Genomic DNA, 25,649 nt, shown 5'->3' on the forward strand with positions numbered 1-25,649 from the left:
TGCTGCATAACACATTTTCCATAAATGCAATCAATATGAATTGGAATAACTTCAACCTACAACAAAAGGACAGTAAAGCCATGTGACGTGTCCTGCCTGGTGCAAATGTCGCCTTTGTGTGATGCCAGAAACAGACTTTTATGTTTGTGTGTGTATGTGAGCAGTGGTCCGTGTCCTGGCAATTAAGTCCCCCCCCCCCCACTTATTCCTCCCACGCAGGCCAGTGTGTGAAGTCCATCTATACGTTCAACGCTGTGACGGCGCTCTGCTTCGTGCCCGAGGGCGACGGCTACATCGTAACCGGATCAGGTTTGTGTGCGGAAATAAGCAAAAGGCAACGACGTCATTCCGAGTCCAGCGTGGACAACGGAATGCGATATCAAGCAGCATGAAGATGAATGCAACGGATATGTGCGAGCGGCTCGCCGCGCAATTTAGGCCAGGCGGGCGCGGGGGGGGGGGGGGGGGGGGGGGGGGGGCCGTGACTAGCGGTAATGGCCGGCGCGCGCCTGTCGCCGAGCGTTAACCCGCCACTCTGTCACGCAGACGGGGGCAAGGTTCAAGCCTGGCGCTGGCGCACTTTGGACAACTGCCAATCAATCAACGCGCACCGGGAAGCGCTCACCTCCATCCAGGTGAGTGGCTCCGTCGCCATGGCGACAGACAGGAACGTACTCAAATGGCCTCGCGGGGAGAGACGAGTAAAGCGAGTCTTACATTTTGAGTTCAGTCATGACGTATCAATCAAATGTAAAGAATGAAACCGTTTTCTGTCGCATTTAGCACGATAGTGTTAATTTTATTAGTCATTTTTTTTACATTTAGTCTCAGTTTTAGTCCCGTTTCAATCACACGTTATGCTGCATTCGAGGATGGTCAGAAGTCGGATTTATCCGAGTTGGTTGTTCCCAGTTGCGACCTGAAAGCGTTCGAGGCGAAAGTAAACAACCAAAATGGCGGATAGTGGTAAATTGTGTTTTTATATTTCTGATTTTATATTACATTTTTGGAGTATGAATTATCAAGCAAAATCCAGCTGTTTAAACCCATTTCAGGGGGCGGCCATTTTGCCACTTGCTCTCGGCTGAAGATGACATCACAGTTGCTCAACCAACCAGAGCTCACTTGTTTTTGTTTTGTTTTTTTTGTTTTTTTTAAGCTGCACTGTGATTGGTTGTTACCTGAGACCAAACAACTGTGATGTCATCTTCAGTGGACAGCAAGTGGCACAATGGCCGTCCTCTGAGATGGATGAATGCTGCATTCGAGGATGGTTGGAAGTCGGATATATGCGAGTTGGTTTTTCCCAGTTCCGACCTGAACGCATTCGAGGCGAAACTAAACAACCAAAATGGTGGCTAATGGTAATTTTTTATTTTATTTTGGTTCTTAAAACTCATTTTGACTTACATTCTCGGAATTTTGTTTTTTATTGATTTTAATCTTATTTCATAAGCATTCCATACAGTTCAGTAGTTGACCGTATAAGTTCATGCAGGGAGGTAGCGACATACTGTGTCACGTACGTTGCGTTACGTGAAGTTATGCCGAATATTTATGAATGAAGAACTATTTGGGTTGAGTTTTATACTCGAGTAAATTGTGTTTCACCAATTCACGGTCTGTGTTTCCGAACGGGTCACCATTGTAGAGTGACGTCATTGTAGTCCGTTGGTGAAGTCGGTGACAAGATTTTACAAAATAATTTCTCGTTTTTGTTCCTGAACTAAAATTTCCATAGATTTTAGTCCAGTTTTTATGAAGTGAAGTACATTTTCATCTCGTCTTCATTAGGCAACGAAGATTCATACTGATTTAGTCCCGGTTATTGTTTATTAATGAGGGTTATTAATGAGTCTAGTCTCGTTTTAGTCCTATGAAAAATGTGTGTTGACGAAATGATTTTCGTTTTGTTTTCGTTTTTGAAATGAAGACTCGAGCACGACGTACTTTACTCGTCATTTTGCAAAGAGTTTGGCTCCATCCTTTCCCGGAGGGATTTGCCAAAAAATAACTCTTTTGTGTGGCTATCCACCTTGCACATTGGGTTATTTTTAAGCTGCTTGCAAATGCGAAAAATACGAAAACAAACATTCCTCCCTCTCGTAGTAGCGTGACGACACATTTTCAAGAAATGTTTATGTAGGAAAAGCTTTCGGTAAACCGAGCCGCCTCGTCTTATCCGAGCCCGTTTATTTGCTTCCAATTGTTTTGTTTTGTTTTTTTGTTGGCATGCAAGCCAGCCAAATGTACAGCAAAATCCCTTTTTTTTTTTTTTTTTTTTAAATGAATATTGAAATCCAGAGCAGTTTTTGTTCAATTTTGCAATCATCGCAATACGCCCGAGGCTTTCAAGCGTCGCTGTCATTGTTCACCTCTGCTAGCGCGACAATGGCCCCTTGAAAGCAAAACGCGCGTCGCCGTGACAACCGTGGTGGCCCCTCCCCGCAGGCCCAGGGTCCGCTGGTGTTCAGCGGCTCGTCCGACGGAGGCGTGTCGGTGTGGGAGAACCGCTGCGGCGAGCGAGAGCCGCTGAGGCTGCTGCACGACTGGAGCGGTCGAGTGACGGGTTGCGCGGGGGGGCGGCTGGCCCTCAGCCCCCGGGGGGACCGAGTGCTGCTCGCCTACGGGCGGCCGTGGATCAAGATACTGCAATGGACCACCGGTGAGAGGGCTTCATTAAAACCTCCACTAAGTCATCATATGAAATAGAGTTAATGCAGTATTACAAGACCAAAAAAAAAGTCAGAAATTAAGTTGGAAATTAGCATTGGAAACGTAGTTTTATGTGATCAGAGCAGAAAATTATGAGAATTTCAATTCATCAGCAATTTCAGAAGTTTTAAGAGGAAAATGTTCAAATTTAATGAGAATAAATTTTAGAGCATTTTTGACAAAAGTGAAAATTTTCCAAGGATAAAGTTGCTAAAAAGTTTGAATTTTATGAGAAATACAGCACAAAAAAAATCTGGATTTTTTAAAAATGTATTGATTTTGATATAGCTACATTTTATTTTACTGAGAATTAAGTTGAAACATGGACAAAATATTTTATGAGATAAAGTTGTAGTACGTGACAAGAGTTGGAATTTGATAAGGACATCGTGAGAAAAAAAAAAGCTACAATTAGTAATTGTGTGAAAATAATGCAATAATACAAGAAGTAGGACATTTATGTGTATATAAATTATATGTAATTATATATGAAAAAGTTGTAGAATTATGAGTAAAAAATGTGAGAATAAAATAAGTTACAAGTCATAAATTCATGCTAATGAAGTCATCGTATAATCAAGGAGCATATCGGTATATAATTGGAATGTTATGATGAAAGAAGATTTAATGTTATCATAATAAAAAAATAGTACTAGAAAAAATAGTCCAAAATTTATGCAAATAAAGTCGGAATTCTAAGATGAAAAATAAGCTAGTAAAAAAAAAAAAAAAAAAAAAAAAAGAATATTATGAGTGATAGTAAGAGGACAAAAATGCATAATTTTGAAAGTTAGTAAAAGTACAAGAAAAATGACAGATATGCTAATATTGTACTCCTGAGGAAAAATAGTAAAATTAGATAAAAGTCCTTTTTCCGAGTATAAAGAGGAAAAAGCATCATTTGAATAAGAATAAGAGTATAAACAGGAAAATGCTTCCTTTGATGAGAATAAAGCAAATAGAATGCAAACAGTCTGACTCCATTTTATAATAGACTCAAGTTGTGCCCACATGCAAACACATGCCGAAAGAATAATGACTTCATTTTGTTGTGTGCCATTTATCAAATTGCTGTTGGGACTTTACATTACACGAGAGCGTTTACCTGATGCTCGCTTTTTCTTCCCTAAAACGACTTTCTGGATTAAAAACAAGCAACAACAGGAAGCTTTGCAGCCTTCGTATTTCACCTCACATCTGCCCCAATCACCACAGGGACCGTTTCCAGACTGACCAATCACAGCAGCGTCACCGGGGTGACAGATTGCGTGCACCAGGCAGCCGGCCTCCTAATTGGCTCCTGCTACGACGTAGCCAATGGCGAGAGCAGGCTTAACTGTGAGTAAAGAAATTGAGTTTCGCTTCATTTCAATGGCGAAACGAATACGAGGCACATTTGAGTTACGAGCTCAATTCCAAAACAAAATTTCGCAAGTCGCGGCACGACTGTTCGTCATCTCCATGGCTTGCCGTCCGTCTCCCTGCAGTGTTCTCCCTGCCCCAGTGTCACTACCTGGCCTCTCTGACCTGGCCCCGAGCCCCCAGGATGCTTTGCTTCGCCGCGTGGACCACCGGGAGCGGCGCCCGCCGCTGGGTCAGCGGCGGGCGCGACCTCGTCGTGTGGGAGCAGCTCCCCGCCGCCGGGAAGCAGAGGTACGCCGCCGCCATCGCCGCCCTCTTCCGGTCAATGATATTCCCTCATTTGCATATTCTTTTTTTTTTTTTTTTTGCTAATTGCGTTTGTTTAATGGGACATTTTAATTGCTGACGCACATCTGAGGGTCTCCGGAGTGCCTGCCCACACGTCAAGTGTGAAATTAAATCGAGCGAGTACTCTTATTTATTTATTTTTTTTGTGAGCTCCCTGTCATTTAAATAATAGCGTCACCCCGACAATGGAGTTTCTTCACCCGTGACTTGATCATGTCATTTTACGTGCACCAAAGAGCGAGTAATTGACGCCCTCCCCTAAAATGTTTTATAATTGCCGACGGTTATAATATTTCAAACTAGTGCTGTCACTTTCGAATATTTGTAGAATTGATTCATCTATCGATTAATTGGATGACTTATAATTGTGCATTAAAGTGTATTACAATAGCATTTTTTTTTTACTGTTTATTAGCCGCTTATTCTGCTATGATCAACATGATGATGCTCATGACATCACTAGCATGACTGTAAATAAATATACATGAAAAAAAAAAACACAATCAATTTGAGCATTCTTCAAGTAAATTCTGCTGTATCAGTGACTCACCGACATCTCGGTCAGGCTCCTTCTTGCTCCCGCAGCCCAGGATTCCCCGCTCAGTGGTCGTCGTGGTGACGCCAAAGCACTACTTGTGTTGGCACACTTCGCAGTTGAGGGTACAAGTAATCCATTTGCATGAGACCCAACAGTTGCTGAGTATAAAAAATTGATGGCTGGAAAAAATTGGGATGATCTGACCTGTTGAGTTATTTATTGTCAATATCGATTATTATCGATATTATCGATATTTATTATCGATGATATCGATAATCAATAGCGATTTATTATTTTATATAGATTTATTATTGACATTATCGATATTTATTATCGATATTATCGATAATAGATATTAGGGGTGTCACGATTCGCCAACTCCACGATTCGATTTAAATTTCGATTTTGGGGTCACGATTCGATTTTTTTTTTTTTCCGCTCCCCCACTTTATAACACAGAGGCATATGCTTCTGTAGGCTAAGGCTAGTCTATGATCATTGGTTCTATTCATTGTACAGTAAATCTTATTTCAAAAGATCGGCTACATATAGGTGATGCAATTTCCATATTATTTTTGTGTAAATTTATGTAATATATGATAATTGACATTAGGCAGGAATGATCAAATTCTAAGAATTTATTTACAATATAAAGTTAACCGTCTTGTTCTTACTGAAGTGTAAAATAAAAAATAAAAAAACAAAAACAAAAAGTCACAGTGGGTGCCTGCCATCTATTGACTGTTTTTGGTTACAACAGTGTGCTGTGCGTTCCTCTTAAAATAATGTGCAATGTGCAACAACAACAAAAAATATATTGTATCCAAAGTCATGGAACAAATACAGCCTGAACAAACTATATATATCCCAACATTTACAGTTCCTGGGCATACTGTAGCGTGGTTCAAGTACACTAATTAAATGTTTGAATCCAGCGTTTTCCAAGGCTGCAGGTCTGCTGCTATAAATAGACCTATGGATCTGGCGTTTCGCGCGAGCTGAAGTGTGTGGAAGTTTCACTGTAAATGAGGATGAAATAGTTGGTTGGACCGTTGTTTTCCCACTTCTAGTTGAATTTGATAAATCTAAATCTTTGTGATGCCTGCGTAAATGTCCCGTCATGTTTGTCGTGTTTCCCGTTGTGACGGCTGGCGGCTCGGGCCCGCCGCCGGCTCCGCTCCCCTAGTATGTATGTGTGTGTTTGTGTCGGCTGGTGCCCGTATAATGGTACTTCAGTTTGAATGCGCCAGCGCGACACTCTGATTGGAGGACTGTGCCAGCGCGACACTCCGATTGGACGACTGTGCCAGCGCGACACTCCGATTGGACGACTGTGCCAGCGCGACGCTATTGTGTATCCGTGTATTATACCCCTATTGGTTATTGTTGTTTCTCCTCCGTTCTGTCAGTTCTGTCAAATGCGGTTATTATTTGTTCACCTTCCACTTTCACTCCCTTGTCAAACCCCTGCCTGAAATTTCAATTAAAACTACTCAGATGTTAAAGTCGACCCGTGTTTATCTACTCTATATTTTCTGTTATTGTGTTACTTCCCTTCCCCTTGACGAGCCGGGCGTAACACCGTGGCCGAGTACAGTACGCGCACATAGCATATCTTGCAACTGTGGTCTTTTTATCGACAACGTGAACGTTGTCGACATAACTCACCGGGAACGCAAAATGTTTCCAAACTGGTGACGAGAGAAGCGGGAGCGGCTTGAAGCACCATTGCTGTGTCTGTCCGCGCTTGCCATCATGACTGCAGGAGAAGTCAGCTAACAAGTGCCGTTAGCTAGTAGCTGAATGGCTGCGTCTCATTTGCTTTCCTGGGAGGTGGCGGTGGCGGCGGTGGCGGCGGTGGCGGCGGGCGCGGGGGGGGGCATCGAATCGTGTGTCCTCTCTTCTATTTCGATGCTCGAAATCGTGACGTAATTTCGATCGATTTCGATAAAAAATCGAAATCGTGACACCCTTAATAGATATAGATTTCTTATCGATATCGATAATAAATCGATTATCGATATCGATATTTATTATCACTATTTCGAGCATCAATATCGATAATCAATAGCGATTTATTGTAGATATCAATTAGTATCGCTATTTATTATCGATATCGATATTATCGTGTAAATGACCTAATATGTGACCTTAAACCCAAACAGGGGTGACATCACGGTTAAGAGAGACGTCCGGCTGGAATCGCCGCTAGAGTCGGAGGGGGACACGGAAGACGACGAGGAGACGGACGGTAAAAAAAAAAAAAGAAAAAAGAAAAAAGACGCACTCGCTTCTCCCGCCTTCATTTTTTTACCGCCTCGCGGATTAGAGTGTTAATTTTAGACGCCGCGCGTCGTGACAAATTCCTGTGGCCTCCTTGTTAAACTTAGAACACCTTGATGATGATGACGAGGACGGCGACGCGGGGGGAGACGAGGACGACGCGGGGTCCGCCGGCTCGTGGTTACGTTGCGTCCTGCAGTGAGGAGAAGACTGAGGCTGGATTGACTTTGCACGCTTCAAGTGACACGATTCACCTTTTGGGGGCTCACAAAATGGCACAATTGGGATGGCAGCGGAAAGAGGGGAAAAAAAAAAATGCAATCAGGTCTGTTCCAAATGTGCCGGTGGGGTTTCATAATCATATTTTTTAATATCATATTCAGTTATTCATATTCAATACTGTGTTAAATAAATGTACTCAAATAACAGGCCCGTATGCGTACAAAATAATCTTGATAAAGCAAGCAAACAAGAGTAATAATAAAAATATAAATACAAATAAATAAATAAAAATAAATGCAAATAAAAGGAGAACTTCAGCAAGACAACATTCAACTCCCCAACGTAAACATTTAAAACATTAAGAAAAATAAATAATGTTAAAAAAAAAAAACAATTACAAGGCTGTTTTATAAATATTTCAATTTATAAACATCGTTTTGTCAATTGTTTTGTTTTTTTTGTTTTGTGATATGAGTGTGACAAAATGGAGCACGTTTCTCTAATGCCTTCGCATGTGGGCAAGGAGAGCCGCAGTCAGCTCATGATGTCACTCATTAGGCCACACCCCTTCATAATAAACATAAATCAAATAAATACAATAAACTGCTATTTTTCTTCATTAAAAAGTCATTGACAAAAATAAACGTTTGGGTGAGGCCGGACGGATTAACGTCATTTCACTTCATCTGAATGGGACGATTAAGTCACGGTAACACGATTGTTTACATCCACGTTGTCACCGCCCACGTTTTGACGCTGGTGGAGTAAACGCAACCATATCAAATATGAGTCACTTGAAATATTTGTAAGGAAAAATCAATTATCTTGGGAATTTGCCACTTGTGATTTGCAGCGCCACTCGTGATTGTTTCCTCTTTAAATAAATTCGTCACAACCCAAATTTGCATCTGGTCCTTTTTTTTTTTTTTTTTTTTTTTTTTTTTTTTAAACGTCAACCCGACCCGGCTTATCTGGCCACCGAGCCGGTGTGACCTATGCAAATGAATGTAAATTCAATTATACTCCATCTTCCCTCGGCTTTGTTTTTCCTCTAAAGCGTCCTTGCCGTTATTATAATTTTTATTTTTTATTTTTTTAAGAGCCCGCTCCCTCCTCCTGCCTATGAAATGAGATTCTAAACATCAATTTCTGTATCATCATGCGTTTGCCACGTCAAATTTGTTCCTTTTAATTTAAAAACACACACAATTAGCATTTCAATCTCTCCCTGACAGTCTCCCTCCCTCCCTCTCTCTCTCCCTCTCGTGGACTCGACATGTCTCGGTCGCTAAGGCAACCAATGCTCCCCCCCCCCCCCCTTGCGCTCTGTATCTCCCCTTTTCTCCGCGTCTCATTCCCCTCTCACCGCTCGCCAGAGGTAGGCACCGATACGCGAGTGACATTTTGTTTGCCATTTGGCCGCGGGTTCGAGTGAGTTAGATGAGAAGTTGCGCGAGAAGTGTCATTGGCAAGTGATCGGGTACCCGCGCGTGCATGACGCGCCGTCGCTAATGATGATTTATGGCGCTTGGCTGTCAACGCGTGCGACCGGTCCGGGTGTACTTTTTTTTTTTTTTTTTTTTTGTGGCCCGTTTATTGCGCGCAGATGTGCGAGAGCGTGTGGTGCATAATTGAGCGTTAAAAACTTGAAATGGCCCGAGGGAGCGTGTATATTTAGAATAGATTAGAGAGCGGGGATTTTTTTGTTGTTGTTGTCAATATTATCAACTGTGTGGATCGAGAGAGAGAAAAGCTGGACCCAGCCCCCCCCCTCTTTTGTTTTCCCTCTCTTTTGCTCGTCTTGTCTCATCTTCCAGAGATGATCGGCGCGCCGGAGTGTCAGTGAACACAGCGAAGCGATGGAGAGATGGTAAAAAGCGACTTTCGGGTGGGGAAAAAAGAAGGCAACTTCTCCTCATTTTTTGTTTTTCTTCTCCTCCAGCTCCATCGCTCCTGTCGCACGACTCGGCGCCCTGGTCTCCCTCGTCCTGGTCGCCCTGGTGACGCAGCCCTCCGGCTGTCACCGTGACGACGAGGGCGAGGAGCGGGCGGACGCGCCGGCCGTCCAGCTGTCGGTGGGCGCCCGGGCGACGCCCACCCCGCTGTGGGCGGTGGTGTGGGGCCCCACGCAGCCGCTGGAGGAGGAGGAGGAGCAGGAGGAGACCTACCGCCTGCTCTCCGGCCAGGGGACGGAGGAGCGCCTGCGCCAGTCCTCCTCCGACGCCGCCGTCACCAAGGACTGGCTGTACCCGGATGCCAGCACGCGTCCCGAAAAGGAGGAGGGGGGGGGAGGGGGAGGAGGAGGCGTCCCCGGAGTCGTGGGAGCGAGCGGGCGCCGAGGACGCGGAGGCGGAGGAGGCCGAGCTGGAGGAAGGTGGGTATAAAACGAGGCGTCGCATTGCCAAGGAGTGCGCTTGGGAATTAACTGTCACATGGGTGAAAGCACCCCCCCCCCACCCCCCCACCTGACCCCCTCCACACTTTCCATGCGAGCGCAGTCAGCCGCGTCTGGAAAGCCTCATAAAGTTGGCATCACTCACCATCAAGATTCATTATTCGGCAGTCTTACCGATTCAACATGTCATCATCATTGCTCTCTTTTTGTGTGTGTGTGTGTGTGTGTGTGTGCGTGTTTGTGCCCATTAACTCTTTGACCGCCAAAAACGTTTAATGACGTATTCTAAAATCCTAATGAATGCCGCCAAAAACGTTAATTCACGTTTAAGTTTATTTTTTTTCTCTCTCTCTCAATGGGCAACATCTTGTGCAGCACTGCCTTGTCACTAAACAAAAAAAAATGTTCAAAGTCACTGTTGTGCAAAAAAAATGTATCTTTTTTACAAAAAAATTGTTTTTCCCTTAATATTTTTGTATTTTCGCTTATGTCACTCAAACCTAATTTCAAATGGTGATTACTAAAGAACGAAATAAAGGTAGAAAGAATGGAATCCAATCTTTCATAGGGTATCCATCTGTTTTCTTTGAAAGATGAGCGAAAATACTCCAAATTGGCTGGCACCGTTGTTGTTTTTTTTGTGTTTTTTAATGTTTGGCAGTCAAAGAGTTAAATCACCTGAAACCGAATAAAAATCCCATTAAACCTTCTTCACCTTAAACGGATACTTCAGAGTCTCGCCGGAGTCGTGAAGTTCAGAAGGTCGGGAGACCAGAGGAAAGATCAAAGTACCAACCAAGACGCCACCTGCCACCCCACATGGGTAACAAAACCAGAATCTTTCACCGAGCCCAGAAACCTCTCAATTCCGACAGATTAGGGAGATCTCGAGAGACCAGAGGAAAAACTAAAGGAAGGAAGGAAGGATAGATGAAGCAGGGTGAGATCCACAGACGCCAGCCTCCACTGATTCAGCGACCAGTGGAGGATGTGTGGAAGACGCCGACGCCCCGGGATTTTTTGCACATCCAATTTCATGTTCAGCTGCCCTCATTGATTTCTTCTTTTGTTCTTGGCGCAATTAGACACGGTCACGCTCTGAGAAGAATTGTGTGTGTGTGTGTGTGTGTTACAGTGGACCCTCAGTTCTACGTCACTGTGACCATCTCCACGCTGCTCATCCTCACCGCAATCATCATCACGGCAAAACTCTGGTAGGAACTTCCTTCTTCTTGTGATTACGTCGGGCCCAAGCGTTTGGTGCCTTCAGATGGGGAGGAGCTTAATCGCTCAGTACTACAAATACTACTAATCAAAGTAATTTTAATCAAATATGCTGACTATTAAAATTATAACTGGTTTTGCTATGGCCAACCAATCAGGGGACGGGAAAAAGTCTGGCCAGAGTCTGATTGGTTAACGAAACAATCTCGTCGCTAATGTAGTTTAAATTGCATCGCCCGCCACTGTGGATTAGGTGAAGGCCCGGGGCAGATTATATTGACATGGCAACACATAGAAGCTGAAATCTGATTGGACAAAATAAATCAATAAATACTGTTACATGAAGAATAAATGAACAATTTAAGTTTTAAGTATAGGTTAGTGAATCTGATGGTGTTTCAGGCTTGACTGTATTGTATGTTCAAAACAAACGGACGCTTTTAAAGTAATGAGCAGATCGCTAAACGGTTCAATAAGATATTTTGTGTCCCCTTAAAGCAATAATGTGCCGCAGTCCCTCGCAGGATGAGCAGACGATCAATTTGCAATTCACACAGCTCACATTTCTACACGATACATAAGACGACGCCCATTAGGATTGTTCTCCATTTGTGATCTACTTTTTTTTTTTTTTTTTTTTTTTTTCCTGCCACATGGATGTTAATGATGACAAAATATGAAGTAGTTAGTGTCACCGTAATTGCTTGTTCAAGTTGACCGGTTGGTTAAGTTGCATCATTGTTGTTGGTGAATGCTGACAACGTCAGATTTGGTGGTTATGAACAGCGCGCGACAAGCTAGTTAGCGCCACCTACGTTTACCGCTGTACTGTTTTTCATTGGATTGTTTGTGCAGTGGAAAAAAAACAAAACAGGACAGTACTGTAATGCCCTCACAGGTGGGCAAGGAGAGCTGCTGTCTTGAGTCCACATTAATTTGTCCTTTGGTATTTAGTTGAACTGAACAGAGAGAGCAAGAAAATGGCAAAAATACACCGATTTTTAGGGAGAGCTGTTCGAATTTATGTCTTATGTCTTTGTCATGTGTTTAACTCGTTTATTGCCGCACATTATAAAAAAACTTTAAAGGGATTCCTGATGTATACACATTTGCTCTATTTCCTTTGCACATGAATGCGTAAAAACTGGATCATATAACAAATAAACTAAATGACAACAAAAGCAGAGCAAGTGTCTAAGGACAATCAAATGTTCTACTTTTTGTTTTTAAGTGTTTAAGTCAGCTTTATGATGGTATGAATGATTTGCTCCTGCATTAATATGACAAAGGCTTTGATCATTCGCACCATCCTCGAAAACGTATTTCATCAGATTTCGTCATGTTTTATTGTAATTTCATACACTGGCAGCCCATTGAAAAGAGATACAGTGCTGCCACCTGCTGGCCATAGTTGGTGAGTGTTTTTGATTCCACAAACTATTGACCAGGCAGCGCTGCACTTAGATGTTGCACTGCCCATTGAATAAATAAATTTAAAAAAATGGAAAAACGTAGTTGACGCCATTTAACGTTTATTATTAAACGTTTTTGGCGGTCATAGAGAAAAAACTGACAAAAAAAAATAAATTGCCAATTATTTTTTCTCGCCTTTTCGCAAATTTGAAAGCTAGCTAGAGCTAATATTGGACAATTAATCGGTAGGGCCCGAGTAATGTCTGTACTGTAACTCATACAACCCATTCTCTTTTGTGATCTTACAGTATATTTTATACAATACAGTATTACTTTTTTTTTCTTTTTTGGGGGGGTCTAGAATGGATTAATTACATTTTTTCCAGAGAATTTCAATGAAAAAAAGATTTTATATACAAGTACATTGACCAAAAAATAAGTTCTTATTCGTTTTAGATTTTTAATTAATACGCGGAATTTTGTTCTGTTAAATATCAGGATCACCATTGGCCTAAAAAAACCCCCCCAAAAAAACAAAAAATTCATACGTGTGGGGCTAGTTATGAGTTTACTACCGCATTAGTGAATGCAAGTAACTGATGTTAGTGACTCAAATTGTTTGAACAAGCTTTGCATGGAACCAGGTACTTGCCGCTCAGATATTTGAAACGTTGCAGTACAACCGATTGCTCGCGTCTGTAATGCGGAGCAAAGATTACGTTTGCCGTTCGCTTCAATAAAGGCCTCACTCACACTTGGAAACAACAACATTGGGCTACCTGACAATTCCCTCCGGTTGAACTGCAAGATCGTTAAAAAAAAAAAAAAAAAAAAAGAATCTTCTGAATCGGTTTTGGGCCACAATCCCCAAGAGTACAATACGGGTAACAATGCCGCAAAACGTCCTGACACTTCCTGACGCGAATTTTGAAGCCATCACACAGAACTGGACCGGCTCTTTGGACTGTTTGCCACTTAACCAGCGGACATGTTTGGAGGAAGCTTGCCGAGAACTCGTCTCGCCACACGCGCGAGAGGGGAAAACAAGCAAACGAAGCTGTCAAGGCCGTTTCCATCCTTCCTCGCCCTCTAATGAACTCCAGAGCTGACCTTGTTCCCTTTGTGGCTTTCCTGCCTTCAACGCAGGCGGCCGAGGAATGAAGAAGACACTAGTGGGAGCTTTGGAGCCGAGCTGCTGTCAGGAAGATCGTGATAGTCCGCGCGGAAACTTTTCAGCGGAAAGCCCCATGTGGTCGTTTGCCTCTCGTTTATAGCCTCATTTTTGTACTCTTATTCATTTCACGTTAGTAGGAAAATACAGCGGTGCCTTCAGATAGGGAAAAAATGCAAAACAATAACTGCATAAAATCGTGCTTTGAGTTTTTCACACTTTGCATGAATTGAATGCGCTGCTGCCCACCTTGGCAACTTGGGGGCAGCAGACGTCCTCGTTCCTCTTAGCTCATGTCATCTCTTTGCAGAGGATAAAGAACAAATGACTATTTCAATGTCAAAACGCGTCGCCTATATATGCGATTCCCACCATGTGTTAGCATTAACTTAAGCTAAGCCAACAATTGTATACGTTTAGTTTAACAACTTCAACTACATTTTTTTTTTAAGAAGAAGAAGAATTGCTAGTGATGGACAAATGCTTCATGAGACACGTGATACATTTTGACTCCCCTAGATGGCACTCTTGATTTCAAGATGCAGTAGAAATGTATATTTATTTATATTTCAACCAATCTAGAGGTATTAAAAAATATATAGCAAGTGCTTCATGAAGCTTCATTTTCCCCATCAATACCTGCCACCGTACGGCGCTCCTATCTCAAGACCACGCTCACAAGTCAAAGCAAAAGAATGGATGATGGCTCATTCCTCTGACATTTGTATCTCAAGGCACGGTTGTAAAAATGTATTTTATCAAACTGTGTTCATCCCCGTTTAACTTAAATTATTCCCTGTGCGTTGTGTAATTGTCTCTAATCATAAATCATACATACAGTACAGCATATCGAGAGTAGGAATGTGATGATATATCGATATCGCGATAAATCGTGATACTTTCTCCTGATAGATTATCGATACGCCTATTTAAGTATCGTGATATTTGTTGTTAATGTGCAGCCACTAGAACGGCTCGATTGTTCATGACTTATTGAGCAATTACTTGGCTGGCCACTAGGGGGAGCGCCTCATAAGAGTGGCGGGGAAATGTACAGAAGTCTTCAGGTGAAGAAGACTCATGAGCTTACTTTTACTTGTGGAAGACAAAATTTTTTTATTACTGTCTATCTTCAAATTGAACATTTTAAATCATGTTTTATGTTTCGACTTTTTGAAGCACACAATTTCTGAGGAATATTAATATTGATTTAAGAAGTAGTGTGTAAGATTTTTGCTTGGTTTCCCGTCTTTCCGTCGCCACTTGAGGGGGGCAAATCACAAAAGAAGCGGCGCTCGTTTGTTCATATTTATATTGATAACACCTTTAAAGATTTGCTTTCACCCTTTAAAAAAATTGTAATATTCCACCTGCCATTACAAAGGCCGGGGCGTTGCTTATAATATATTGCGCCGGCCGGCCGTAGAGTGGCCATTAGCGGGAAATGGGGGACTCATCCAGATGATGTAGTGCGGCGCTTGCACGCTTTGCTGATCAGACCAATAATAACGTCAAGTTGATTTGACCGCCGGCTCTTCTTGCGCCTTGTTTTTTTCCCTCCGCATCTTCTTCCCATCAAGCTTTTTTTTTTTTCTTTTTTTTTTTTCAAATTTTACGTTGCTTATTTACGCCTTCGTTCGCCGTCTCAACTGCCAATCGTCTTTTTTTTTTTTCTTTCTTTTTTTTCAATTCGCCGTCTCGAACGCTCATCATTTGTTCCACTTCATATTCTCATTTTCATACTTTGGGCTCAGATTTTATTTTATTTTTTTGCCCCCTCAGTCTCCTTTACATGATCAAAACCGCACTCGTCTTCTTCCTCCTCCCACTTCGCGGGGATTTTGCTTTCTTGCTCTCTAATACCTGTGTCAACACGCCCCCGCACTTCTTTCCTTTCCTTCAGGTTCTTGGCTTCCTCTCTCAGTATTGTAATTGCGTCTGGCTGGCTCTTTTGCATCTTATCTGCGACACCGACAGTCTTCCTTTTGTGTCCCAGTGCTGCCAGTGTGGCTGCAAGTTTAATCCGCCCGTTTCCTGGGAGCTGCTACGCGGTTCACAAAGACAAAAAAAAGAGAGAGAGAGAGAGAGAGAGAGAGAGAGATAGAAAAAAAACAAAAAAAACGCAGCTCTTCAGACGAGACAGAACCAAACTGTTGCTTGGCGAATGTGCTCGGGCGATGACCTTATTCAAAGTGCAGGCGAGGTGGCGCATTGTGAAGCGCGATAGATAAGACAGAACGGGCTTGGCGCTCGTCTCGGGTGTCATAAATGTGTAAATAACGCCATGTGTTGCATGGGGGGGGGCGGAGCAGATGGACTCAAACGATAGCGAATAGTGGCCAGCGGCCAGTTTGAGTGCGATTACAGATGAGCGGCGAGTTGTTGTTTTTTTTCCTGCTGTTAAAAAATGGTGTCGGCGCGTGATGATGAAGTCGAGCTTGACGGTGGCTGAGGACAGAACAGGACAGAACAGGACAGGTGTCGCCGAGGTTGGGTGAGGACAAAGAATTGCTTTTGTGTAGAACGGTTATGGATTCGGAAAGAGATCCTCTTTTTTGCAAATACTGCATTGTCACTGGGCCCAATATTTTTTTTTATCATCTCAAACAAATGATTAACTTGGGGTCAGGTGATTGCAGTTTTTAATTGTAAGTTAGAATCAGTGCAATTTCTAGAGAAATTGCGTGGGAATGCTGAATGCTAAGATTTGAATGCACGTGGAATTCTTATGAAGTAAATTGAGAGATAAATTATGAAATGATAACCTCCTGGTTACTGGACAATGCTCTTTACCAACGGCGCCACCAAGTAGTGTAAGACACCTGGTAATAATAATAAGTTATCTGTATGGAAGTGGGCGTGGAAAGCGATACTTAGAAAAAGTTCAATGTCTGTCCCATTGAAAACGAATGGGGAAAAAGTTGATATTAAACGTAAAATTATGCAAATACTGGAAGTAATGTGGAATCAGACGATATATACCCAAGGAGGCATAAATTTTTTTAAGCTAGTTTAAATTTGAACAGTGTAAATTGGAAGTATTATGTGGGAGTTTTTACATGGCAAAAAAAAGTGTGCAAATAAAAATCACAACAACATAGAGAAATTGTTTTATGGAGCACAACAGAAATTGGAGAGGAGCTGAAATTCTGAGAATATGGACAATTTTAAATATAATAAAATGTTTAAATGATTCAACTATCAAAATAATTAGTTTTTTTTTTTTTAAATTGATTAGTTGTCGATTAATTGATGAATCGTTGCGCCTCTCGTACAGATTTGATTCAGTAGTTAAAGGCATACTTGACTCATTGAACAATTTTCAGCAGTGAAAACTTCATATTTTGTCCAGAACGAATTTGATAAAATCATTATTTTTCAAACTATTTTTACCTCTTGCTGTCGACTGATGATGACATCACTCGTGCTGAGGAAGTAGGTAGCAACCAATCATGGCTCACTTTGCTTTCTGGGATTGGTCAGCAATCTGAGCCGTGATTGGTCGTTAGCTACTTCCTCAGCACAAGTGATGTCATCATTAGTCGACAGCAAGTAGAAAAAATGACTTTTTAAAGGTACTAATTGTGCATGAAAAATAATGAAGTTATCAAATTAATTCTGGACAAACTTTTTACTGCTGAAAAAGACTCAATGAGTCAAGTATCACTTTAAGGTTAATGTCGGGTTTAGTGGTACGATTAAGCGTCGAGTTGAGATTCAGGCAGGGTTCAGTTTATGAGCATCCGTATTAGCATTCCAAATGTCACACGATTTGGAGTGAGTCTGCGACGACAACAACATGAACATCAGAGATGATGATTTGTTTTTAGTCGCGAACGTCTTGTGACAGCTTTCATCCTGGCATGTCGGAATCTATCAATAAACATCAGTAAGAAAACAACAAAGCGAGAGAGCCAAGTTCATATTTGTGATCGACACTCTCTTGTCAGCCAAAAACACGGTTATTGAAAAATATCCATCTCTTTCGAGCAAGCTGATTTGACTCTTATTGAAAAAAAAAAAAATCTCCATCTTTTTCTCTTTCAACATCAAGTGTGCATGTGTTGTTTTCTGCATGTAAAAAAAAAAAAAAAGCGACTTGACTTTTTTTTGTGCCTGCTTTCCTGGTTTGAGGATTATTCTCGTTGTAGTTCAAAGAGGAGAATTTGTGACAAGTTCTCATCCGTGGAACACGTTGCGGCGTTTTCGCTCTTTTTTTTTTTTTTTTTCCCCATGCAAACTAGCAAAAGCCTCTGATGTCATCATAGTCCCATGGTGCATTGCACAGGTGTTGAGACAGCTGCCACTTTCAGTCCTTTTCACTGCTGTTTATGTCTGCTCCAGGCACCAGCTACACTTACTCCTATGCTTTGATTTATGCATTATGTATTAAAGCTTTTCATATCTCGGGTCTCATATACACAGACAAGGAGTTTTTTTTTTTTTTTTGTAGAAATGCACACCTTTGCTTTCAAGCTTTTGTAAAAAAAAAAAAAAAAGCGCCTGCAGCCAGTTTCACCTAGCAACATGAAATTTTGTGGACAGGTCTCTCCAGAGTATAAACACTCAAGAACCAATGAACTTTAAGACATAAAAAAACAAACAAACATCCATTTTGGTTTGAAGTGGCTTTTTCAGGTTCCATTTGGCTCTTTCCAGTGGTGCTTTAAAACCATAAAAATGAAAAGTCATCCTAACTAAAATCGACCTTTCATCGTCTTCTGCTTCTTTTTCTCTTGAGTTGTTGAAAGAAAAGAATTTGCATTCAATTTTGCCTTTTCCAAAAATAATCTTGTTCTAGAGGTTTTTGTCTGATTGCAACCAATCGATCCTAAATTGTGGCTCAATTTACCCCTTCAGACCCCCATTTTTTAATTTTATTTTATTTTATTTTTTGACTCTTTTCTACTTTTCCCACATAAGAACATAGAATTTTTTTTGGGGGGGGTGTTATCTCATGTTTTTATTTGTTATAGTGGCCGCCAGGATAGTATGGCTGTAAGGTACCAACCAAGCTTATATGTAACTTTTTTTTTTTTTTTTTTTTTTACATGAACAATATGCAAATCAACTTGCAATTGTGATTGGTTAGCCATGATCCAATCATGAACCAGAAGTGTTGACGTCATCCAAATTATGCGGTTTTATTGGTTTAGACACGCAAATATGTCATCTCCAATGCAATCATGTGTATGTTCCATACCTGACCTATTGCATTGAAGTGGGGGGGGGGGTGTGCCTGCAAAACCTACACCGATTCCATCTTTCTTTTACAGAAACGTTCAATTCGTGTCAATTCAATATGCTAGCGCAGTAGTGAAGTCATGTTCCGGTATATACGTAGCGTATATTTATATAACGCTTTGCTGACGTATATGCAACGTGCGGAAGGTGTGTCAACTGAACTCGTTACTTGTCGCAAGCCCTGCCCGTCGTCTGTCGCACCTCCCGACAGTCATGATAAGTGGCATTAAAAACAATGGATGCCTTCGAGAAAGCCAACAAAAACGCTTGTGCGATAATTCACCTCCATTTTACGAGCAAACCTCCACGTCCGTTCCTCGGCCTTGTCGCGACTCCCCCCCCAACAACCCCACCCCAAGTGACTCTCACGCCTCCCGCTCGTCTTCCCACGGACATTGTTTTAATGAGTCCAACGAGGGCGACTAATCCTCTCCCGCATTGGCAAGCGTTAATGCGTTTGCCGATGCGGAAATGACTCGGCTGCTCCCGACGAGCTCTCTCCCTCGTTGTTTCTCGGCTCGTCCTCCTCATCCAGTGGCGAGCGCCGAGCTACGTTTACAACACAGATTCGAATATTTGCTGCAAGGAATTGTATTCATTTATTCTCAACAGATTTTTTTTTTGTTCAATCAGATTTTAGCATCCATGTGTTGCCATGTCAATCGAATCTGCCCGCAAGACCTTCGGAATCGGGTCGTGTTGGACTAATTTAAACTCCAGCGTGATTGAAAAGGGACCTTAGTTTTTTTTTAAACATACAAAATTATTTATTGATTGTAATTTGTTCTCAATTTGTTATTTCATTTTAGTGACCATTTGGCCTAACTTTTTGTGAAAATCACATACATTGCAATTGTTTTTGAGTTAGGTCTGACATGTTTTTTTTTTTTTAAACTGACTTTTGGGTGCAGAATCTAAAATTGATCGCAGGTAAGAGAAAAGCGAACCTCCATCCCATAAATTCGTACTATGCTAGCTTTGTGTTTGCGGATGTTGCTAGTCTCAATCGTGACTCCACAAACAAAGTTGCCACATAGCTAGACAGGAGTCCAATCACAATTAAGTTCTTCTTACTACAGTCTTTCTACAGCTAATCAGTGGAAATTTTGTTTTAGGTGGAGGGTAAGATGTGGAGGGAAAAAAAAACAATTTGATGTGCTAGAAAAAAAATTAATGCAATTTTGGAATCACTATGCCTATTTTAGCTTTAATTGGCATAATCATTTTTTAAAATATTTTTTTCTCAAATTATTCCCGTGTCATAAGACATTAAAAAAAAAAAAGTTAAAAAATTACAACAAATAAATAAAAATAATTTGAAAATAGTGTATTGTTACTTTTTAATCAATCTACAAATCAGTAGATTTTCACTCACTCTAATTGGTTGGTCAGAGCAAGCCAAGTTAGACTGACTATATGCGTAGATGTCCAATCAGATTACAGCACGTACGTGTTGCTATGTCAATCTAATCTGCCCTTTGCCTTCAGAATTAGTAGTAGCTGGCTGATGTCATTCAAACTATATTAGCAATTTTTTTTCAGTCAAATTTCAGTTTTGTCCTCACAGGGCTCTCGATGACATCAGCATGTTTCCGTCCTCTCATTGGTCGGTCGGGGCGAAACCTTGTTACAGACAATTTCGATTTATTTATTCATCAGCATCTCTGGTGAGGACTACATATTCATTTTTGTTTGTTTTTGTTATGCTAGTAGATAAATATTGATTATGTACTGCTGCTTTTTAATTGTATTTTGTGTTATCGTGACCTGATAATGGTGTTTTTTTTATTAATACAGCTACCAAATGCACATCGGCGCTCATCCGTCTACTTTTAACGTCTCAATCGTGCTCATTCTCCTTTCTTCCCCTGCCTCCATCCATCCATCCATCAATCCATCCATCTTTCCAGTTACGATCGCAGCTGCGCCCGGCATCCGCCCCCGCTGTCCCGCGGCGTGGCCCCGCCCCTCTCCCGCGCGCTGCCGTGCTCGCTGGCGTCGGAGGAGAGCCGGCAGACGCTGCACAGCGCCTCCTCCTCCTTCGCCGACCGGGAGAGGTACGAAGAAAGTGGCTTGTTAAGAACGTGTACTGTAATTGGCCAGCGTTCTCCGAGGAGCTTTTTTTTTTTTTTTTTTTTTTTCTCTCCGTGATGAGTCACTCTGGGGCCCCCCATGTGAAAAGAGAGGAAAAAAAAATAAATAGCCGGCCACCATCCGCAGAATGATGCTTTTGTTCAAGGGTATTTAGAGTTAATCTCAATAAGGATAATTATAGTGCTGCACTCCTCCTTGTCAGTCCCTCGTGATGCAGCTTGAGTCGTTTTGGGAGTGCGTTCCATCTTCAGCTTCAGGCCTCTCCGTTCCACTTTACACAGACTTCTGTTTCTGTTTTTTTGGGGTTTTTTTTTTTTAAACACTTCTTTCTTGTCTTGTCTCTCCTGTGTCAGGATCCCGGTCGTGAACCTCTGAAGTGGCTCTTTTTCCATATGGCGAACACTTCGACGGAGCCTCCAGATTTTTTATTTTTATTTTTTCTCCCCCTCGCCCGCAGCAGCGTTTTTCATTTTCTCCCCAAACTGTGAAATACGTTCAGGGACGGCAGGTATTCAAGCCGCCGCGCAAACTCCTCGGCTTCCCTGAGGTCTTAAAACCTAAACTCATCACGCCCGCCTCTTTCTTTCCTTCCTTTCCGTTTTCCCCGCGTAAATATCCTCTGCGTGGCTGTCACGGCCCCCGAGCCGTGCCGAGCGCGGATCCGCCGTGACGAATTGGCAAACAAACAATTTAACAGCCGTGCGGCATCCTCGTTCGAGGGGCCCCAATCTCGCTCCCAGTTGCACAACATGCACGTCGCAAGGCGGTTCGCGTATTCTCACACCACAACATGCACCAAAAAAAAAAAAAAAACATGTTTTCTTGCTTGTAAATTGGCGAGTGTCAATGTCATTTTAGTCACGGGTCACATTGTAGTTAAGGATTTCCAATGGGGGGGCGGTTATGATTGTGAAAAGTGAATTTATGACGTATTAAGTGTGCACAATTGCCCCTGCAGTTTGATTGTTATTACATCGGTGCCTTGAGATACGATATTCATCGTTCGGCCCATTTTGTGATTTTCAACAACTCTACGGTGGCAGTGAACTCATCTTATGAAGTAAGTCACAATAGTTCGTACAATATAACAATACTCACAGGCATATATTCTTTTTTTTCCTCTATGAAAAATGAAGTTTATTGAGTCTTGACTGAAAATCTTCCTTTCTATGACTCTTATACTGCTGCAATGAATTCATTTTGATGCACAAACTAATTATTTACAGTTATTTAATTATGTTGTAACAATATTTTGTATAAAGTACAGCATTATACTATGACTATAAAAAAAACATGTTACAAAAATGTTTTGGTTTTTTTTCCCGAGGGGAAGTTGGAACGGATTAATGGCCTTTCCATTCATTTCAATGGGGAAAGATGATTTGACATGTGAAATTTTTGAATTAAGAACGTGGTCATGGAACAAATTACCTCATTTGTTCCTCAAAACGTATAAATACGTTTTTTAAAAATGTTTTAAGTGTCCCAAAGACGGATATATACGTTTTGTTGTTGTTGTTTTGTAATGCTCGAGCATACAGAAGGCTTTGATGCAGCTTCTGATGCAGAAATGGTAGTTATTACACAAAGAGCCAGCAGGTGGCAGCCTAGAAAAGGAGATCAACCAGGGCCATGTTGAAAAGGGAGCGAATGAGTTAAACTTGTATCTCAAGGTACCAATAAAATAGATTGGAAATCAGCAGTCACTTGGCAAAAGACTAATTGGTGGTTTTGTAATTTTCTATAAATGTCATTTGTCCAAGTGAAGCCCCTCAACTCACTTCAAAACTGCAAATACTTTTTATTTCAATATCGATCTGAGCTGACAAATTTTAACTCGACAAATTGGTTAAAAAAAAAAAGTTTCTAATTACCAAATCTTTATTCAAAAACAGGATATCATTTCATCGTCGATTACTTTAATTATATTGATTAGTTGTCGAATCTTTCCTCGGCCCCAAGATGCCAGCAGATGGCATCGCTGTGGCTGAGCACAAAAAATGGTGAGTTCGGTGACTTCTTCAGGGAGAAAAAAAAAATCTGTGCAAACGTGAAGAGCGAAAAGCAAACACGCAGATGGCTTCCAAAATTTGTTAAGTAAATAAAATTGGCAATTTCAGTCCAGATTTTTCTGCCAGAATCCTCTCAGCAAGCGACAAAGTCGACATCGTTTGTTTTCGTGGGCCCCAAAACATGAAGCGACGGGCCGCATTTTGGCCCTCGGTCCTTGATGTTGACACCCTAAAAGCTTTCCGAAATCCGTCCGCCATCAAACATCGTCATCTCCCAAACGAGGATTGGCGTGTTTCACAAATGTGTTTGGCGGCGCTGCAGCCAACGGGCAATGTGTTTAACATGTCACGCTCCAAAAAATGCTCTCCCGCTTCAAGCCTCGCAAAAATGCTCATTCTTTGTGTGTCTGTTTTTTTTTTTTTTTCCTGCTGGTTTTCCTCATGATTTGTTTCCTTAATTATCTGGCATTCACCTCTTTGTTCACGCTGGGGTGCGATGCGCACAACACTTTGTCTTCAAAAATATCCACCACCTAAATGGCTACTGGAGCAACCAATCCCAAAGGTTTTTTTTTTTATGTGTTCACTTGACAACAGTGACAGATTTATGTCGTCATGGACAGCCAAGGACTACCGCAACAAGGCAACGTGAATTTTTTATTTTTATTTTTTGACAGGCATTGCATTGTGGAAATAGCAACCATCATCTGCCTTCACATCTAATCACTGTTCATCATTGGAAAGAGGCACCAAAGGAACTTTCATGTCGCCCGCCTCATAACCATCAAATGTATTATTCATAAATGTCTATTTTATCTATCGGCTTGTGACGTCTTCTAGAACCTCGCAAAAGACACGTGTCGGTTTGTCTTCGATCAATCTTTTCTAAGCAGCTTTTCAGATGACATCATGCGGACAAAAGTATTGAGACGCGAGGCCATTTTCAATCGTGGTATTGCGCAAGGTCCGGGTACTAGTACGCATTTTGTGCTCGCCATTGGGAATTTCTTGAACGGCTGGTCCATTTTCGGGCCAATCAAGGTTACATTTTCGGGCCGGTCAAACCCCGCAACATTGATGGATCGGATTCGGAACATGTCTGTCGTCCGGACCCCCTCAAATCCCTGTTGAAGAAAATTTTCCTGGGTGGGATGAATTTTGTTCAAAGTCCATCCCTGGTGCTTACTATTTTTATTCTTCAAAGTTCAATACATAACACAATTACTTTTTTTTTTCCCAAAATTTTTTTTATTACATAACACAATTACATTTTTTTTTCCAAATTTTAATACATAAGATTACCTTTTTTAATTCTTCAAATTTTAATACATAACACAATTAATTACTTTCCCCCCCCCAAATTTTTATTACATAACACAATTACATTTTTTTCCAAATTTTAATACATAGTACGATAAACATTTTTTTCCAAATTTTATTACATTACACGGTTACATTTTTTTTTTATTTTAATGCATCTTTTTTTTCAAATTTTAATGTATAACACGATTAATTTTTTTCCAAATTTTATTACATGATACGATTAATTTTTTCCCAAATTTTATTACATAACATGGTGACATTTTCTTTTTTTAATTTTATGACATAATACGATTACATTTTTTTTTTTAATTCTTCAAATTTTAATACAGATTTTTTTTGTCAAATTTTAATGCATAATGATTACATTTTTTTCCTTCAAATTTTATTACATAACACGCTTACATGGTCCTCACCATTATCCGACTACTTTAGTGAACTGGTTGAACAACTATCTGCCACTAGAGACATTATAAAATTCTACTAGTAAACAGATGTGAACAGTTTTGCCTGAATAGTAACATGTAGATGTCCTACTAGTATGCCAAATTTGTCCTGCTGGTGCGCGTTCATTCTACTAGCGCACTTAATTGTCTTCCTAATGATGAAAAATAGCAAACTCGTACATGGACCCGAATCTGGCAATGTAACAAACGCTGACGTCCCAATACTTTTGCCCACATGCAGTTTCTTCCACTACAAGCGTCGTGCTGGTGACGTCATGCGTGGCTCGTGCACATATCCGGTCTTGTGGTTTTTAGTACGACTCCTGTTAGGACTATATGGTCTTTCTGTACCATGCAAGTTCAATAAAAGACAACACTCGTGTTTTAAACTCTCGCCCGTCTGTTTATTTGATTAGCCGGCCTGCGTTGTCTCGTCTAGTCATTAAAGCAAAAAAAAAAAAAAAAAAAAAGTGGAGCATTTTATTGATTTGCAGCTTTTTAAAACAAATCCAGCAGTGCGTGTCAATCACGTCAACCGACCCAAAAGGGACTTTGGGAACGAGGCACGGATTTTATCTGGGTGCCTCGTGTGCATTCCGCCAGCTGCGGGCAGGTTAACGGTTGCTCGGGCTCGTGTCAATACAATCAGGGGAGGGGGAGGGGGGAAAAGCCACGCGAGGGTTATCGAGATGCGCAAAAACGACCGTGCGTCCAGTCGGGATATTTCACCGATTGATCGGTCTGGCCGAGTCCGCGAGGTGTGAAGTCGTGCGTGCCGGCTGCGGCGCCATCACTCACATGACGTGCACACCTTTGTTTAAATAAATATTGAAAAAGGACGACGGATTAGACGCCCTTGCAA

At 41.4% G+C, this 25,649-nt stretch overlaps 2 protein-coding genes across 2 annotated transcripts in view; both read left to right on the forward strand.

Annotated features, from left to right (window-relative positions):
* The window catches only part of LOC144022964 (telomerase protein component 1), an 18,011-nt gene extending 9,642 nt beyond the window's left edge, over nucleotides 1-8,369 (forward strand). Inside the window, exons 7-13 of the mRNA XM_077528193.1 lie at nucleotides 220-309; nucleotides 547-635; nucleotides 2,452-2,665; nucleotides 3,931-4,053; nucleotides 4,203-4,368; nucleotides 7,129-7,214; nucleotides 7,354-8,369. Of these exons, the coding sequence (XP_077384319.1) occupies nucleotides 220-309; nucleotides 547-635; nucleotides 2,452-2,665; nucleotides 3,931-4,053; nucleotides 4,203-4,368; nucleotides 7,129-7,214; nucleotides 7,354-7,448 (863 nt within the window). The 3' untranslated portion in view covers nucleotides 7,449-8,369. The remainder of the gene's footprint in view (nucleotides 1-219; nucleotides 310-546; nucleotides 636-2,451; nucleotides 2,666-3,930; nucleotides 4,054-4,202; nucleotides 4,369-7,128; nucleotides 7,215-7,353) is intronic.
* A 42-nt stretch (nucleotides 8,370-8,411) lies between these two features.
* On the forward strand, nucleotides 8,412-24,288 carry pianp (PILR alpha associated neural protein). Its single transcript, XM_077527088.1, has 5 exons — nucleotides 8,412-9,338; nucleotides 9,411-9,846; nucleotides 10,794-11,077; nucleotides 20,826-20,972; nucleotides 21,363-24,288. Exons 1-5 carry the CDS (start codon nucleotides 9,328-9,330, stop codon nucleotides 21,382-21,384), a joined length of 900 nt encoding a protein of 299 aa, XP_077383214.1. The 5' UTR covers nucleotides 8,412-9,327; the 3' UTR covers nucleotides 21,385-24,288.
* The last annotated feature ends 1,361 nt before the right edge of the window (nucleotides 24,289-25,649 follow it).

Source organism: Festucalex cinctus, chromosome 7 (genome assembly GCF_051991245.1).
Source record: "Festucalex cinctus isolate MCC-2025b chromosome 7, RoL_Fcin_1.0, whole genome shotgun sequence".
NCBI lineage: Eukaryota > Metazoa > Chordata > Actinopteri > Syngnathiformes > Syngnathidae > Festucalex > Festucalex cinctus.

Excerpts from the sequence above, each read along its gene's own strand:
- pianp (XM_077527088.1), top strand. Across the intron at positions 9,847-10,793 it reads GCCGAGCTGGAGGAAGGTGG|ATGAAGCAGGGTGAGATCCA; the intron begins GTATAAAACGAG and ends AAGGAAGGATAG. Across the intron at positions 20,973-21,362 it reads TCCTTCGCCGACCGGGAGAG|GATCCCGGTCGTGAACCTCT; the intron begins GTACGAAGAAAG and ends CTCCTGTGTCAG.